Source organism: Micropterus salmoides, unplaced genomic scaffold (genome assembly GCF_014851395.1).
Source record: "Micropterus salmoides isolate LMB-PRFRI ecotype aquatic unplaced genomic scaffold, ASM1485139v1 Ms_hic_scaffold_8, whole genome shotgun sequence".
Lineage (NCBI taxonomy): Eukaryota > Metazoa > Chordata > Actinopteri > Centrarchiformes > Centrarchidae > Micropterus > Micropterus salmoides.
The window spans coordinates 783,141-801,051 of record NW_024044570.1 but is presented as its reverse complement, the minus strand read 5'-3'; the positions used below and the strand labels follow the sequence as shown (position 1 = coordinate 801,051).

Genomic DNA, 17,911 nt, shown 5'->3' with positions numbered 1-17,911 from the left:
TTTTCTACCATATCTTTTCCTTCCCTTCGCCTCTCTATTAATGTGCTTGGACAAAGAGCTCTGTGAACAGCCAGCCTCTATAGCAATGACCTTTTGTGTCTTGCCCTCCTTGTGCAAGGTGTCAATGGTCGTCTTTTGGACAGCTGTCAAGTCAGCAGTCTTCCCCATGATTGTGTAGCCTACAGAACTAGACTGAAAGACCATTTAAAGGGCTTTGCAGGTGTTTTGAGTTAATTAGCTGATTAGAGTGTGGCACCAGATGTCTTCAATATTGAACCTTTTCACAATATTCAGAGATGCTGATTTCTGAAATATATCAGTCTGTGTGGAATGAATGTATACATTATACAAGTTTCACTTTTGAATGGAATTACTGAAATAAATCAACTTTTTGATGATATTCTAATTATATGACCAGCACCTGTATGCCGGTATTGATATATTCATCATCTGTTGTTCTGCCTCTTATCTGGGCCGGGTCGCTATGGAAGCAGAATAAACAAGGTAGTCCAGACGTCCCTCTCCCCAGCAACATTTTCCAGCTCCTTCTAGGGGATCTCGAGACGTTCTGAAGCCAGTGTGATCTGTGTCCACCCCAGGGTCTCTCACCATCCATCTGGATACTGTATATCCACAGTTATTAAACATTGCTTAAAGCAAAGGTCCTTGAAAGTTTGTCAGCAGAGCACAGACCGTCCACAGCCGGTTGACCGAACCACAAAGTGCAGAGGGAACAACGTCAGCAAAGATCTGGTACTCGGCCGATCAACCTCTCAATGTGGATTTTCAGGTGGCCGACCTGTTGTGAGGGCGTTTCATCGAGTTTCTTTAACTGGAAGCAGGTACAACATGGAGCCTTTATGATGGGAGGAGTTCCCTGCACGTGTGGCCGTCTGGATGTGGATCTCAGTCAAGTCCAGCACCAACCGTGTTTTGGGGAAGGTCGTTTTAAAGAACGGCGGCATTAGCTCATCTACAGCCTGTCTGCTCAGCCATATTGGTAGTGTTCCCAGAGTAAACAACAGGTAGTGGCACCAGGTTAAGCAGGTCGACTGGACCGTGGTCTCTTCTGTACCTTGCTGGGGGCCACAGCCAGCCTTATGTCCGGCTATCGTCCTCAGAGCACGGGCAGACGGAGCAGGCCAACCAGGACCTGGAGACTGCTCTTTGCTTTGTCATAACCCTTAACCCCTCCTCTTGGTCCAGATCGCTACCCTGGGTGGAGTACGGCCATAACCCCCTCTCTTCCGCTGCCACAGGTATGACTCCATTCATGACCATGCTTGAATATAATCCCCATTTTTTCCCTGACCATGAGAAATAGGTGGTAGTCGCCTCAGTTCTGGCAACTGTCGGCAAGTTTGGAGAAAGACCCAGACAGCACAGGTCCGCCGACGGGCTCCTGCTCCCAACTACGCGGTGTGTGGTTATCTTCCCGGGACCTTCCCCTCCAGGTGGAGTCCCGCAAGCTGTACGTTGATCTGTTCATAATCGAGAGAGTGATCAATCGTTCGGTCATAAGACTGAAGTTGCCGTGAATGTCCACCCCTCAATCCATGTCTCTCTGCTTAAACCTGTGTCCTCCTGACCTTTAATCTTTGTTGAAACACGGTAAATATTATCAGCTGTACTAGTTTGGCAGAGAATCTGCTGTGTTGTTAAGACAGCTTAATTTTTCTCTTTACGAGAAACAGACTTGTCTTGATTGCAGATAATCCTATGTTCTTTTGGCTGCTGTATATAAAGAAACAACAAAAAGTATAAACTCATCTTGTTCCAAAGCTGTGTCAAGGTATTTCCCGAGGAGGCAATAAAACCTGACTTCAGAGCTGCACTGAGAGGAGGAGCAACAGTGACAGAGGAGAGCTGCAACGTCACATTTCCTCAAGTCAAAGTTAGTCTGAGTGTCAGCAGAGCTGCGGTCGAGACAAGTCTCTCTGTTTGTCTCTAAAGAAACATTCAACTTTTCTCAACAAAACAGCAGAATCTCTGCCAAACCCTGGTGAGTACACGGCCCTACAAAGCCAAAATGCACTGACTCAGTATTTGGTCAAAATTCAGTTCAAACCAGAATTGGACTGTTTTACATCTGTTTTACCAGATAAAAGATATGATGTCACAGAAATGTGTTAATGTTGTTGAAACACCGTAAATATTATCAGCTGTACTTGTTTGTCAGAGACTCTCCTTTGTTGTTAAGTCAGTTTAACTTTTCTTTTAGTTAGAATCAGACTTTTCTCGACTGCAGATCCGCTGACACTCTTTGAGGAATGTGACATTTAAACTGTCGTGTTTTCCCAGTACTGCTCCAACTCTTCCTGCTCTGCATGTGAGGTTTTGTTGCCTTTCGGGTTCGACCTGTTTAGTGATGTTCTTTTGGGAAATGGTGAATTTAGTAGACTTGTTAAGGGCACCTTGTGGTTTTCTTGTGATGGAGTCTACAGCATACTCAGTCAAACAACAAGCCAACAGAGGTCGATCCAACACATGCAAGAACATCCTGTATCTATGGCTCAGTTGGCTACAACACTCCCTTTATAGTCTCTCTTTAAGGTACAACAATCCCAACATCCGTTCAATGTTAAACTTCACTTTTCCACCTTTTCACATCACATGTAACCGACAGAATGAGTTGCCACAAAGGACACAGTTACTCTTTGGTCAGAGTTTAAGACACTTCAGGTATCTTCAAAAAAAGTCCTGTTCCCCTTGATTTTAACCTTTCAGATTTGTTTTTTTCTCACTTGTTGTTCTCAGAGTATGGATATTTCTGCTGCCAGCTGTCTGCTGACTGAAGAACAGTTTCTGTGCTCCATCTGTCTGGATGTGTTCACTGATCCAGTCACCACACCATGTGGACACAGCTTCTGTAAAACCTGCATCACTGAACACTGGAATATTAGTGTCCTGTGTCAGTGTCCCAACTGTGAAGAGGTTTTCAACACAAAACCTGAGCTGCAGGTCAACACTTTCATCTCTGAGATGGCTGCTCAGTTCAGACAGTCAGCTCAACAGAAAGCCAGCAGCAGCAGCTCAGAGCAACAAGCTGCCAAACCAGGAGAAGTTCCCTGTGACGTCTGCACTGGAACCAAACTGAAGGCCCTGAAGTCCTGCCTGGTTTGTCTGGTCTCCTACTGTGAGACTCACCTGAAGCCTCATCTGACAATGGCAGGCCTGAAAAGACATCAGCTGATCGACCCTGTGGAGAACCTGGAAGGCAGGATGTGTACGAAGCACGATAAACTGCTGGAGCTGTTCTGTAAGACCGACCAGATGTGTGTCTGCATGCTCTGCTCTGTTTCAGACCACAAGACACATGATGTTGTTCCTCTGAAAGAAGAATATGAAGGAAAGAAGGCCGAGCTGGGGAAGACAGAGGCTGAAACTCAGCAGACGATCCAGAAGAGACGACTGAAGATTGAGGAGATCAAACGCTCAGTGGAGCTCAGTAAGGAAGATGCAGACAGAGAGATAGCAGGTGGTGTTCAGGTCTTCAGCGCTCTGAAGGAGTCTGTTGAGAGAAGCCAGGCCGAGCTCATCGACACGATCAAAGAGAAGCAGAGAGAGACAGAGAAACAGGCTGAAGGCTTCATCAAAGAGCTGGAACAGGAAATCTCTGAGCTGAAGAAGAGAAGCTCTGAGGTGGAGCAGCTCTCACGCTCTGAAGACCACCTCCACCTCCTCCAAAGCCTCCCGTCCCTGAACGCTGCTCCACCCACCAAGGACTGGACAGTAGTCAGCGTCCGTCCACCTTCATATGAGGGGACTGTGAGGAGAGCTGTGAATCAGCTGGAGGAGACGCTCAGTGAACAGATGAAGAAGCTGCTCTCTGAGGCCGAGCTGGAGAGGATCCAGCAGTATGCAGTGGATGTGACCCTCGATCCTGATACAGCAAATCCCAACCTCATCCTGTCTGATGATGGAAAACAAGTTAAATATGGTGATGTAAAGAAGAATCTCTCAGACAATCCAAAGAGATTTTCTCTTATTCCTTCTGTTTTAGCAAAGCAGAGTTTCTCTTCAGGGAGATTTTACTACAAGGTTCAGGTTAAAGGGAAGACTGAGTGGGATTTAGGAGTGGCCAGAGAGTCGATCAACAGGAAGGGAAACATCACACAAAGGCCTCAGAAAGGTTACTGGACGATATGTTTGATAAATGAAAGTGAGTACTTTGCTTATACTGACCCTCCAGTCCGTCTCTCTCTGAAGTCTCGGCCTGAGAAGGTGGGGGTGTTTGTGGATTATGAGGGGGGTCTGGTCTCCTTTTATGACGTTGATGCTGCAGCTCTTATCTACTCCTTTACTGGCTGCTGCTTCACTGAGAAACTCTACCCATACTTCAGTCCTGATCCTAACTATGGTGGTAAAAACTCTGCCCCTCTGATCATCACACAGTAAAACATGATGTGTTTGCTAAGTTAAAAACAATGTTGCTAAGCTGCATAAACCTCTTAAGTTTATGCAGCTTAAAAGCCACGCTTTGTGATAACAATTAAAACACAAATCTTGGCTGAACAATAAGCAAGCATGACATTGCCTTTTCTAACCTTTATTTAACCAGAAAAAACCTCATTGAGATTAAAAATCTCTTTTCCAAGAGCATCCTGGTCAAGACTGGCAGCACCACAATTAACAAGGTTGCAGACATTAAAACATAGGACATAAACATAAAACAGATAAAAGTTTACGATGGGAATAAATAATGAGTTACAAGGTCATAAAATATCAAACTTTCATAGATATTTACCACAAGTAATAAACAACAAGGATCATCTGAGTAATCAATCAGAACATCTACAGCCAGAACTGCCAGCCTCCATGTCATTTAAAAGCAAGCAGTGAAACCGGCTCCTGAAGATTCAGGACATTTTCAGCTGATTCCAAGCACAAGGAGCCGCATTCTGAAACGGCCCTTTTCCCAATTCAGTCCAGACCAAAGGGACAGATAACAGTAATAAATCTTTGTTCTGAGGACTTCTCTTCCTATGCCTTTCTTTTAGATGTAGATTTGTAGGTATGGGGGAAACTGATGTTTTTTCATATTTTAGCTTATGATTCCAATATTATTGTAACTATTATCCAATTAAAGATTTTGTTTGTGTGTGTTTTAGTTTAAATCTCTTCTGTAATAAACTTACAATAAGCAAAAAAATAATGACTGTTCTTCATCCTTTCTTGTTTTTAATATGTATTTTGAAATTAATTTTAAAATGTCCATACTGTGATTTTTGTGATGTAAGTGACAGTATTGCAATAGTACAATTGTTCAGCTTCAATTGTACAGTTGTCTGCCCCTAAATATCAATATTTTATACATTAGCTCAAATAACAAATGTGTGGTTTGATACTGCAGAAGATGAGTTTTGCACATCTTATATTATTTGGCAAGACAAAATAAAATCACACCTGAACCTGAAAACCTGAAAAGGAAGACATACTAACTATTCAGTGTCTCACAGTATTTAACAAGTAAACATCTGTTAACTACAGGACTGTGACGCCAACCGAACGTAATGCAGTTCGAACATAATTAATATTTTAAATATCAGTGAGTTTTTGATCAAAACTACAAACAACCTTGGATTTGCCCTTCTTATGAAAACATTTGTGGTGCTGAAGTATTTGCAAGAATAGAGCTCTAAATGCTCGGACTGTGACAAGACACTTAGCTCACAAGACGAGACAAGATTGAAGACAATTCTCTTTCCTGTGTGACCTGCAAAACTGCTATGAACATGTCAGTGTCAAATAATGTTGCTAGCAATCTAGAAGCCCACATGTAGGCCCTATTAAAGTTCAATAATATAGATGCATGGTTACCCACCCCATACACATTACCATGGTGCCACCAATTATCCCCCACAGCTCCAGCCTCCTGTCTAAATGAAGGGAACTCACTACTTGTAAAAAGGGCCACTATGTGATGTGGATGTCAACCAGTAACACAGTGATATTAAACTTTCCTTTGCAAACATGCTCTCCGCCTACTAAACGTCAGCCAACAAACTCCAGCCCTGTGTTGTTGTGTCGTTCAAGTGCACTAAACTCATGATTATTATATTTCCATTAGAAGCAGCTGCTTTTGTGTGCATTAAAGGTGGAATAAACGTTTCTCTGAAAGTTACAGCCTTGATGTGGAGAAGTAACCGTTTGCTTCAGCTTCAAATGTCTTCGCAAATGGGTGAAAAAGTGGTTCAGAGCAAGGATCCACAAAGTGGCACAGCTGACAGTCACTAACTTTGCCTAGATCCTTTTGAGTGTGCCATGTTGACAGCTGAACCTTGAGTGCATTAAAAAGATTTAAATGTGCACAGGCATTCCTTGTGAAGGCATGGGAGCGGTGATATCAGAGTGTGGCATACATGTTTTAAGCGGTAAGTAGCCTCTTTTCAGCACAAAATGTGCAGAACTTACAGGAAGTTTTTGATCGGCTTGGTCAATCTGAAAAGAAAGGAAAGATAATCATTTTAGACTCAATCACCATAAAATCAACACATTTTGTATACCAAACTTTCCTAACTACAAAGTTGTGATTACCTGTTTCAAACTGTCTTTAAACAACATTTGCGTTTTTAGAAATATGTGAAAGTGAATTCAACATCTGCTCGTTTCAGTGAGAAGATAACTTTTTTAAACAGTCACAAGAAAGGAATCAAAATTTTTCTTTTGATTTTCTAAATGAATTTGCTTTTTTTGTATTCCAGTTGTGGTGATGTAAGCATATAACTTTTACTGCAGCTCATTAAATAAATCCAGATGCAGAGAGATGACTTGTTCAGTGTGTAGACATCAGGTGGAAATACCTTTCACTGCTGGGATTATGGAATGTGTGGACTGGTCACCGTCTGTTTGAGCCTGAATGGGGGCATTAAGAAGGATAAAATAATTTAAGGCAATTATTTTAAAACGCAGGCATATAAACTTACATACAGCTTGACCAAACATCACCACAACTCACATGTTGTGTCAAGTGTGAATATGACACAGGCCTAAAATCAAAGACCAGTATTGAAACTTGGATTTGGATGATGACTGACAGAATTATTGCAGAAAATATATCTTCACTATTAGCCTATTTTGATTTCCCCAGCGTCTCCAGGCAGAGGAAATTCCTGTGCTTCTCATTCAGGGGAAAGAGGATGAAACAGTCCAGCATATCCTTACAACATGCAGGAAATTTAAACATGAAAAACAAGAAATGATAACACAATTACATAAAATAGGACAGGTAAAGAACACGGTTAAAAGTATATTGGAAAGTGAAGACTGTGAAGATAGGAAATGGATTTTTGGTTTGTTGAGTGTGACTGGACTGGAAAGACTTATTTAAAATGAATGAACTCTGACGGTAGCAGTAATGCAACGCCAACTGCCGTAAAAACTCAAAAGGAATAGAAGAATAAAAGACTGAGAGGAGGAGCAACAGTGACAGAGGAGAGCTGCAACGTCACATTTCCTCAAGTCAAAGTTAGTCTGAGTGTCAGCAGAGCTGCGGTCGAGACAAGTCTCTCAGTTTGTCTCTAAAGAAACATTCAACTTTTCTCAAAAAAACAGCAGAATCTCTGCCAAACCCTGGTGAGTACACGGCCCTACAAAGCCAAAATGCACTGACTCAGTATTTGCTCAAAGTTCAGTTCAAACCAGAATCTGACTGTTTTACATCTGTTTTACCAGATAAAGATATGATGTCATAGAAAGGTGTGGATAAAAATGTGTAAATTCAGTCAAAACTACAAAACAGAGTTAAAGACCAAACCAGAACTCCGACTAGTTCAAGCAAATTTATTAACACAAAACCTGAGCTCTACTCAGACAGGAAGTTCCTCTCAGTGCGGTAGCCTTTTTAAACTGAGCTCCATCGGAGGCTGTGAAGAGAAGCTGTTACAGTTTCCTGCAGCCCAGAGCAGCTTCCATCTTTTCTTCTGCACATTTAATGCGTCTGATTCTCTGTATCATCATCCTCTATGATCTCCTGCCAATCACAGAGTAGAACTTGATTTTCTACATTTAATGTAATAAATGTATCTTTTATTGATGATTTTTCAAATTCTGGTCAATGTGCCTTTTTCCTGCGTCACGTTGTTACTTATAACTACAAAACACCACCGGGACTCAATCTTACCATTGATCACAGGACTGGGAGGGAAAGGAGTCATTCTGCCATGATTGGGACTGGAGTGAAAATCCTGTAACTCAGAATATTTCATTGAATTTACAAACACTGTTCTATATCAGGATATATATCATTATTGGGATATGAGGTTTTAGTCATATTGCACAGCCATATTAAATACAAAGTCGTTGATTTTCAATTCAACAGTCATCTAGTTTGGGACTTTTTTCTATTTTAAACAAACTAAAGAACTTCCATTACAATAAGAAGAGACTAGAACTGCAAACAGCAAATGTTGCACCTCACAGCATGAAATTATTACAACAGAATAAAGGCTGTAATCTACATGTCACATTAAACAACACCGTTTGTTTTCTTCATTTCACTGCTGCTCTCTGACGTCCTGTCTGGGCAGCATACAAAAGCACATATGTTTCCCCTGATGGTCTGAGTGACTAACTAGATCTGTTGCTGGTCTCTTTTAGGAACAAACGGATTAAACCACTGTGAGGCATATGGTGGGGAAGGACATACTCTTTCAAAACTTAAAAATGCATTGGACACGTCAGACGAGCGTTGTTAAACGTTTGTGTACCGAATACATTGACTAGACCTAAAGTCTGGATCTAAAGTCAGCAGTCGCTGGACTGGAAGGGAAAAATGCTGTTTAAGAAGAACCATTTCATAAATAGACACATTAACAGATTATTTTAATCAAATTAACAGAATGCAAAGTGAGTGAACAGAAGAAAAATCTAAATCAAACCAATCTTTCTTGTTTCCACCCTTTGTCTTCAAAACAGCATCAGAGACTTTGCTGGCATAACTTCAGGTGTAAGATTAAACTATTATACCAAACAGGTGCTAATGATCACCAACTCAATATGCAGGTTGAAACACAATCAATAACTGAAGCAGAAACAGCTGTGTAGGAGGAATACAACTGGGGGAGGAACAGCCAAACTCAGCTAACAAGCTGACAGTTTACTGTTAAAAGTCATAGACCATGGCAAGACGGAGCACAGCAACAAGACACCATGTCGTTATACTGCATCAGCAAGGTCTCTCCCAGGCAGACGGGTGAACAGATGTGCTGTCTAAGCTAACTAGGCAGTGTTGAGGACCGTAGACGCAGTGGTCAGCGAAAAAGAAACTTCCTGCAGCAGAAGAAAGACACATCCTGCTTACTTCCCTTCATAATCTGAAGATGTCCAGCAGTGCCATCAGCTCAGAGCTGCAGAAAACAGAAGGACACAACTGACGGGAAAGTCCGGTCAGAAGTGGCCTTCATGAAAGACTTCCGGCCAAAAAGCCAAACCCCCGACATGGAACCAGGGCCAAGTGACTCAAATGTGCACGGAAACACGGGAACTGGGAGACAGAAAGACGGCAGCTGGTTTTCTGGACTGATGAGTCGAAATAAGTAACATATTTGGTTGCAGCAGAAGGGAGGTTGTTTGCCCAAGGGCTGCAGAGCGGTACGAGAAAGAGAGTCTGCAGGCAACAGTGAAACATGCTGGAGGTTCTTATAGTTTGGGGCTGCATTTCTGTAAACAGAGTTGGGGATTTGGTCAGAATGAATGGTCCCCTCAATGCTGAGAAGTACAGGCAGACACTGGGAGGCATCTGAGGACAATGAACCCAAATGTGTACAATTATTGTTTTAAGATGACTGAATGAACAACAACAAAAAGGTCAATATTAAATGATCAAACTCAGAGGAAAGGAATAATGTGGAGAAGTGTAAATCAACAGGGGCAACAGAACTGGAATAATGCAATAAAAGGGAGACATTTATGGAGCAAACCGTAAAGAGCAAGTAAAGGGATCTGGACAACCTTAACAGCACATTTTTATTCAAAGGAAAACATCCAACAGGTCTGTGTGAACAATGTCAGGAGGATGAAACCTTACAACACGCAGGAAATTTTACACGAAAGACGAAATGTGGAGTGTCAGAGGTAGCGTGCCACGAACTAAATAGTGTTTCCTGTTTTGAAGCAATACGTTAGTCCCGTATTTCTGGGTTGTCTTTAATGCAGCATCCCATGCAGATCATTCTGTGAAGACTTCTCCTTTTCTACCCTGAAACGAAAGCGGATGCTAAAGTACAGAGGACAACGAGAGAGGGAGAAATGAAATAGCCTGCTTGATCAGTATCAAGCCAAACGTCAGAATTCGTCGGCCAGTGTTCTGTTGGCCTGTCAGACACGTGACAGCATGCCGAGGCAGAGATTTAATAAAACGTACTGATTTTCTGATTGATCCCGCTGGGCTTCATTTGCTGCCTATTTGTTAACAAATATTGTTACAGTGTAAATGAAGCTCATGCCTACATTATGCTGTGATTAGTTTCTTAAGGTTGAGGTATGCAGTCAGAATTCATTTCATAAGAGAGACATAAACAGCTATTAGTTATACTTAACCAATCTATAGAATTCAATACTAGAATTAACAACAGGCTGAATAAAAACTGAAAACATAAATATATTTACTGACGGTGTTGAATTAAACTGAGAAATGATTGTAGATAGGTTATTCATGTGTGGTTTCATTGTTTGGATGGTATTACTGCAAACAATGACAAATATTTAGGCAAAATCTGTGTTCACACCCCCGTTTGCAATTACTCAAGTCCATGATCCATTTCTCAGCAGGAACAGGAGGAGGGAGCTGCTTCTGTTCATAGTCCTGTACTTCTGACTAGAAAACATTTATGAAAGGAAGTAGGCCTAACACGCTCCAGTGCTGCACACGAGGCCCACTGCTTCTAATCCACTGATGTTCATGGAAAATCCTTTACAACAGTGTTTCCAATTGAATGGTATCAAAGCATTTGTTTTAGCCCGTTTACAGTTCATAAGTTATGGACATGTTGATTTAATAAGTTAATAAAATACAGTTCACACATTGTTGTGTGCGTGAATCAACCCTGGCACTGTAGCCACGCGGGCCCACCTCACCACGCATCCCCACGAACACACATTCACTACTTAGGCTACATTTGTGTACAGATGGTGAAATAATATAAGCATTAGGCCGACTGTATGTAACAGCAAGGGTGTCGCTTTGGGTTGAAAAGACGTGGTGACATAAGGTCTGAGAATAGGGATGTGATGAAAGACTTTGGTCACGAGAACAAGACGAGAAGATATTTTAACACTAAATTGAAGAAATATTCGATGATGAAATATATGAGTGGGGGGTCAGGAGGTCCTCCCCCAGAAGATTTTGAGAATTAAGGCCACTAGTTTTTTAAGAGCAAACGTTTATAACAAATTTACACATGCAGTTAAAACAATGTCTGTCCATCTGAGTACGTTGTAGAGTCTGTGCTCTCTGTCTGTTTGTCTGCTGTTACTGTCTTTCTCTGCTGCAGAGTTTATCACAACCTGAACATTTTGTGTGACCTCTACCCCCCTCCTCCCGGTCTCTGCTCGGCCTACAGGAGCATCCTTCCTCCCAGCGCTGGGAGCCCACAAGAAGACCAGGGCTCTCCGTTTGTACCGATTCCAGCAACATCCATGAACACAGTAGCCTACAGAACACTGCAGAAAAATCTTTTCTCACACACTGCGCTCAACATTGGAATACACATGTATAAAAACATATTTCCACACAAACACTGAACATTCACCTCTGCTGCAAACTCAGCCTCTTTCTTTTTCTCTCTCCTGTATTTGTCGGCCCTGTTGACTTCCTCCATCAGCAGTGGGCTGTTTTATAAAGTGGCTGAAATGACACAGCACCCGCGGATGAGCGGAGGAGGCTCGTTAATGAGGAACCGAAACCAACTTTGTACCAGTTGCACCTGCACCAAAGTGTTCACTGTTGCTTTACCTGTCCGTGCTTGTGAAATATCCAGCGTCTGAGTCTGATCATTTCTCTCTTAAATGCTTAAATGGGTCGCCAAATATAGTTGGGCGGCCGCCCAAGTAAAGCCGATGTGTGGGAAACACTGATATTATCTGATCTGACCGGCCCACCCCAGAATAAATAGTCCGGCCCCTCTGGCATATGCCAGAATTGCCAGATGGCCAACACACCCTGGTGTGAATAGTGTATTCAGCAATGATAATATCACCGCTAGTCTCTTGAGTTGTGACAGAAAGAGACTGAGCGCATCTGTTCACACTGATTTCAATAGCAGATAGCTTATTATAACGTTCACTGGTATCAATCTGAATATTTCCTGATACATGTTTCAAGTTATGATAAACCACCCCTGGCACACCGCCGGCCCTGTGGCTTCTGGATGCCCGAGGGGTGTGGCCCCCTTATTTTTCTGTGTTGAAGGTGGCTACCCTAGTCACGGGTTTGAATTGATTGGGTGTGTTTGTAGTTTTTTCCTATGTTATGTTGTAGTTTTGTTCTGCCCTAGGGTTCTGGTTTCGTTGTAGTGTCTGTGTTCTTTGTTTTTGAACATGTTTTGTAAGTATAGCGCTTGTGCTGCGTGATCTGTGATTTGGGAAATCCCTTCTTTTATGTTTCTGTGAGCTTCACTTCCTGTTTTAGTGTGTAGTTTAGTCTACCCTAGTGTCTCTTGTCATGTTCTACTTCCCGTGCTTGTCTCCCATTGTCTTAATGGTTTCATCTGTGTGTAATTAGTTTCTCTCTCACCTGTGTATGTAAGTGGTTGTCTGTTTTTTTATTCCTCGCCAGTTCATTGTTTGCTGCAGGAGTCTCTTTGTGTGTTTGGGTCAGAAACCTTGTTACCTGTGTCCGGCTGGCTGGCTGAATGTAACAGTGAAGGCAACTGGACTGGAAACATGTATTTGAATTAACTCTGAGGGAGAATAAAATCTGAGGGTGGCAGTAATAAAACTCCAAGGATGCTGACTGCAGTAAAAACTCATAAAAAGAAGAAATACACAGAGAGGAGGAGCAGCAGTGACAGATGAGAGCTGCAATGTCACATTTCCTCAAATCAAAGTGAAAGTTAGTCTGAGTGTCAGCAGAGCTGCAGTCAAGACAAGTCTCTCTGTTCCTCTCTAAAGAAACATTCAACTGAATCCATCAGGTTTTTCTCAACAAAACAGCAGAATCTCTTCCAAACCCTGGTGAGTACACGGCCCTACAAAGCCAAAATGCACTGACTCAGTATTTGGTCAAAGTTCAGTTCAAACCAGAATCTGACTGTTTTACATCTGTTCTACAAAATAAGGATATGATGCAATCGAAATGTGTCATTTTAAAAATGTGTAAATTTGCCGGAACTAAAAAACAGATGTAAAAACCACACCACAGTGACTGAACTCCACTTAGACAGCTAGCTTCAGCTTAAGTTAATGTACTGCCTTTTTCTGACTTGTTTTCGGTATTAACACAAAACCTGAGCTCTACTCAGACAGGAAGTTCCACTCAGGGTGGTAGCCATTTTTAACTGAGCTCCATCGGAGGCCGTGGGGGCTGTTTCAGTTTCCTGCAGTCCAGAGCAGCTTCCATCTTTTTTTCTGCACATTTAATGCGTCTGATTCTCTGCTCTCTGTACCTCCTCCTCCTCTTTGTCCAAGCTCACTCTCTGACACTAAAGGTCTTTGCACAGAGATTCTTCTTTTGCTCGACTCCCTCAGACGCTTCAATGAAACTATCGCTGCAATGGTTAAGACATCAGATTAGTGTGTCAAATAAATGGGCAGTTCATATAAAATCTGGATATGTTTTGCACTAAAAGTGCATTTTAGAAGAGACTTAAACTCTGACTGTCGTTCGAGAGCCTCGGAGCTCTGACGGCAAAAGCTCCTTCCCCTTTAGCTTTAAGCCAAAGACTCAGGAAGAGACAGGAGACCCCTGCCCGAAGATCTCAAACTACACAAAGGCTTATAAAGAGTTAAAAGATCCAAAAAACTATCAGAAGCCAGGTCATGGAGAGGCTTAAAAGTGATCAATAAGAACATTAAATCTATCCTAAACCAAACAGGGAGTCAATGTAAAGAGGCTAAAACAGGTGTTTGTAGCTCGCAGCTCTAAGTTCTGCTTAAAAGCCAATCAGCAGCAGTTCTGCACACTCTGCAGTCGTTTAAAGGTTCAAGAGAAGAGACGTTTGTAATGATCAAGGCGCGGAAACAAAAGTGTGAACAAGAGTTTCTACATCCCTAAAATGTATTTGAGCAATATGTCTGTGCTGCTGAAAACATGACAGGACAAGCTAAGTGATGTTTTGCTATCAAACAAGACACCAAGTTTTCTTGCAACAGGCTTGATTTGTTGTGACAACTGACCAGTAGGTGGCAGTACTTGATTTGGGATATGTTGGGGTCCAAAAACAGTCATTTTTGTTTTGATGGAATTTAGCTGCAGAAAATAAGGCATGTTTTTCCGTAGTAAATCTTTTGGAATGAAGATCTTGATGTTACCACTTATTATCTGAGCTTGTTAATCTCATAGAAATACCAATGCTGAACTGCACATTTGATTTTATTTAACAAACGATATGTTATTACCATTTTGTTTTTCACACTTTTTGTCCTCAGTGTCTGAGTCACACAACTTCTGTAAAACCTGCATCACTGAACACTGGAATATTAATGTCCTGTGTCAGTGTCCCAACTGTGAAGAGGTTTTCAACACAAAACCTGAGCTGCAGGTCAACACTTTCATTTCTGAGATGGCTGCTCAGTTCAGACAGTCAGCTCAACAGAAAGCCAGCAGCAGCAGCTCAGAGCAACAAGCTGCCAAACCAGGAGAAGTTCCCTGTGACGTCTGCACTGGAACCAAACTGAAGGCCCTGAAGTCCTGCCTGGTTTGTCTGGTGTTTGTCTTCATGCTCTGGATGGTTTTCGACAACAAGACACACGATGCTGAAATCCAGAAGAGACAACTGAAGATTGAGGAGATCAAACGCTCAGTGGAGCTCAGTAAGGAAGATGCAGACAGAGAGATAGCAGGTGGTGTTCAGGTCTTCAGCGCTCTGAAGGAGTCTGTTGAGAGAAGCCAGGCCGAGCTCATCGACACGATCAAAGAGAAGCAGAGAGAGACAGAGAAACAGGCTGAAGGCTTCATCAAAGAGCTGGAACAGGAAATCTCTGAGCTGAAGAAGAGCTCTGCTCCACCCACCAAAAACTGGACAGAAGTCAGCGTCCGTCCACCTTCATATGAGGGGACTGTGAGGAGAGCTGTGAATCAGCTGGAGGAGACGCTCAGTGAACAGATGAAGAAGCTGCTGGAGGCCGAGCTGAAGAGGGTCCAGCAGTATGCAGTGGATGTGACCCTCGATCCTGATACAGCACATCCCTACCTCATCCTGTCTGATGATGGAAAACAAGTACTTGATAGTGATGTAAAGATGAATCTTCCGGACAATCCAGAGAGATTTAATCATGTTGTTGTTGTCTTAGCAAAGCAGAGTTTCTCTTCAGGAAGATTTTACTACGAGGTTCAGGTTAAAGGGAAGACTAAGTGGACTTTAGGAGTGGCCAGAGAGTCGATGAAAAGGAAGGGAAAAATCACAGCGACTCCTCAGAATGGTTACTGGACGATATGTTTGAGGAATAAAAATGAGTACTACGCTGGCCCTGATTTTCGTCTCTCCACGGAGACTCGGCCTGAGAAGGTGGGGGTGTTTGTGGATTATGAGGAGGGTCTGGTCTCCTTTTATGACGTTGATGCTGCAGCTCTTATCTACTCCTTTACTGGCTGCTGCTTCACTGAGAAACTCTACCTGTTCTTTAGTCCCAGTCTTAATGATTGTGGTGAAAACTCTACCCCTCTGATCATCTCTCCTGTCAGTGCGGAATAAACACTTTCTACGTTTAATGTAATAAAATGTATATTTGTTGCTGATGTTCGGTGTATACGGTGTTGATTTCTTAGGATTTTGATCAATGCGTTTTTCCCAGATTTTTTAAAAATGCAAGTACAACTACAGTTTTCCTCAGTGATGGAGGCGTTGTGTAATATTTGCTATCTTAAATGTATAAATGTTATAAGATATAGTTACTATATATTGCAATACAAGCCACTTTTGTTCAAACAGCTCTACTGGCAAATCTTTCTATATATGTTTAAAGAAATACTATCCTATCATGTATTCCTTGTCGCCTTTAAAGTTGTGGATAAGGTTTGGTAGTCGACGTGGGGGAATATACGCTGACCAGTGATCACGCAGTACACATAAGAAAGAGCGAGAATAGCATGAGGACATCACAAAGGGAAGATGAGTCCATGTGAAGGAAAAGTACCTGCAAGTCCGCCAACAATTATGTCACCACTGTAAACTGGTTTAAGCTTGTCAAAACCAGAAAGACCCCACTGTGGAAAATACTTCTGGCCTAGTTGTGTGAAATGTATTGTATAACAAAGAATCAGACAAAACACTGGTAGAAAATGAAGGAATGGAAAATCACTAAGGACGAAAGTTTTGGATTGGAAAAATCTTGAAACCTGCAAGATGTAACTCGGTTTTTGTCTTGAAAAAGAATAAAGACTTGACTTGCATCATTTTTTTTTAGACCCCAAGGTTGCTGTCTATTTTAGCAAAGATTTATATAACGATAAAGATCTGTTTTGGGTTTTCAACTAGCCCGAACTTTTTCTTCATCAGAAGGGTAAGTGTTGCTTTCACGGTCTCCACCCAGATTCATCCTGCAGGTCCAGGGATCAAACCTGCTTCACTGACCTTTAGGTTCAAACTGCCCTATAATACACATGGCCATGCTCCATGTCTAAATTCACGTCAGAGAGGGCACAAAGTGCATTCCCCCTCATTGTCCTTGTAGATCTTTAGCACAACCTTTCACAGCATTACTGTACATGTTCTTTGGTGTTATTCCCATTACATCTGCCTTGTCTAGTTTATTTCAGTCAGACAACTTTCAGCAAAGAAACGGATATTTGTGACACTGAAGTTTGGTGGTGTGGCCCTGTTCTGGGAGAGCACCTCCCTGCCCATCCATGTGCATACATGAAAAGCCCTAAGCAGAGAGCAGCAGAAAAGACCCCCGGTACAGAACAGATCAGGTAATAATAACAAATTACATGATTAATCAGGGTTACCATAGAAATGACGGTCCTGAACAAAATGAATTACCTGTTTTTAGTTACCCACCCAACCCTCTGCTGTCTAGTTTAAGTCATTGCACTTGAGCATCTCAAAATCTTTATGAACAAAATCAAAACGAATCAGTTTAAAAACTCTGCTAAAAAGGAAAAGATTGTGGTGGTTTAGAACTGCCAACTTTTTCTCATTACTTCCTGAGAAACAGCTGTAGAACCAGATATATGTTTAGACTGTTTTGCTTCCCTCAATCTTTAACAACTAACTTCAATAATTTCTTCATCTAAACCATCAACCTGCCTCTTAGACCCCATCCCGACTAGGTTGCTTAAAGATGTTTTACCCTTAGTCAGCCCTTCTATACTAGATATGATCAATCTATCTCTATCAACAGGCTATGTACCACAGTACTTTAAAGTAGCTGTAATTAAACCTCTTCTGAAAAAGCCAAACTTGACCCGGATGTTTTAGCCAACTATAGACCTATATCTAACCTTCCATTTCTCTCTAAGGTTCTGGAGAAAGCAGTTGCTAAACAGCTGTGTGACTTTCTACAGAGCAATAGTTTATTTGAGGATTTTCAGTCAGGATTTAGAGCTCATCATAGCACAGAGACAGCACTGGTGAAAATTACTAACGACCTCCTTATTGCATCAGACAAAGGACTTGTCTCTGTACTGGTTTTATTAGATCTTAGTGCTGCATTTGATACCCTTGACCATCAGATCCTATTGCAGAGACTGGAACATTTCATTGGCATTAAAGGAACCGCTCTAAGCTGGTTTAGACTGACCTGGTACTGC

The 17,911-nt window shown here is 42.0% G+C and overlaps 2 protein-coding genes across 2 annotated transcripts; both read left to right on the top strand.

Moving 5' to 3' along the window:
* The first annotated feature begins 1,849 nt into the window (after positions 1-1,849).
* On the top strand, positions 1,850-5,109 carry LOC119894055 (zinc finger protein RFP-like). The gene is made up of 2 exons (XM_038706550.1): positions 1,850-2,002; positions 2,758-5,109. Exon 2 carries the CDS (start codon positions 2,761-2,763, stop codon positions 4,396-4,398), a length of 1,638 nt encoding a protein of 545 aa, XP_038562478.1. The 5' UTR covers positions 1,850-2,002; positions 2,758-2,760; the 3' UTR covers positions 4,399-5,109.
* Positions 5,110-7,479: 2,370 nt separating this feature from the next.
* On the top strand, positions 7,480-16,554 carry LOC119894063 (E3 ubiquitin-protein ligase TRIM21-like). Its single transcript, XM_038706559.1, has 2 exons — positions 7,480-7,575; positions 14,587-16,554. The coding sequence occupies exon 2, from the start codon at positions 14,721-14,723 to the stop codon at positions 15,849-15,851; it is 1,131 nt and encodes a 376-aa protein (XP_038562487.1). The 5' UTR covers positions 7,480-7,575; positions 14,587-14,720; the 3' UTR covers positions 15,852-16,554.
* Positions 16,555-17,911: the final 1,357 nt, after the last annotated feature.

What these genes read in the sequence shown, in the direction of transcription:
- LOC119894055 (XM_038706550.1), top strand. Translation starts at nt 2,761, where the DNA reads ATGGATATTTCTGCTGCCAGCTGTCTGCTGACTGAAGAACAGTTTCTG.
- LOC119894063 (XM_038706559.1), top strand. Translation starts at nt 14,721, where the DNA reads ATGGCTGCTCAGTTCAGACAGTCAGCTCAACAGAAAGCCAGCAGCAGC.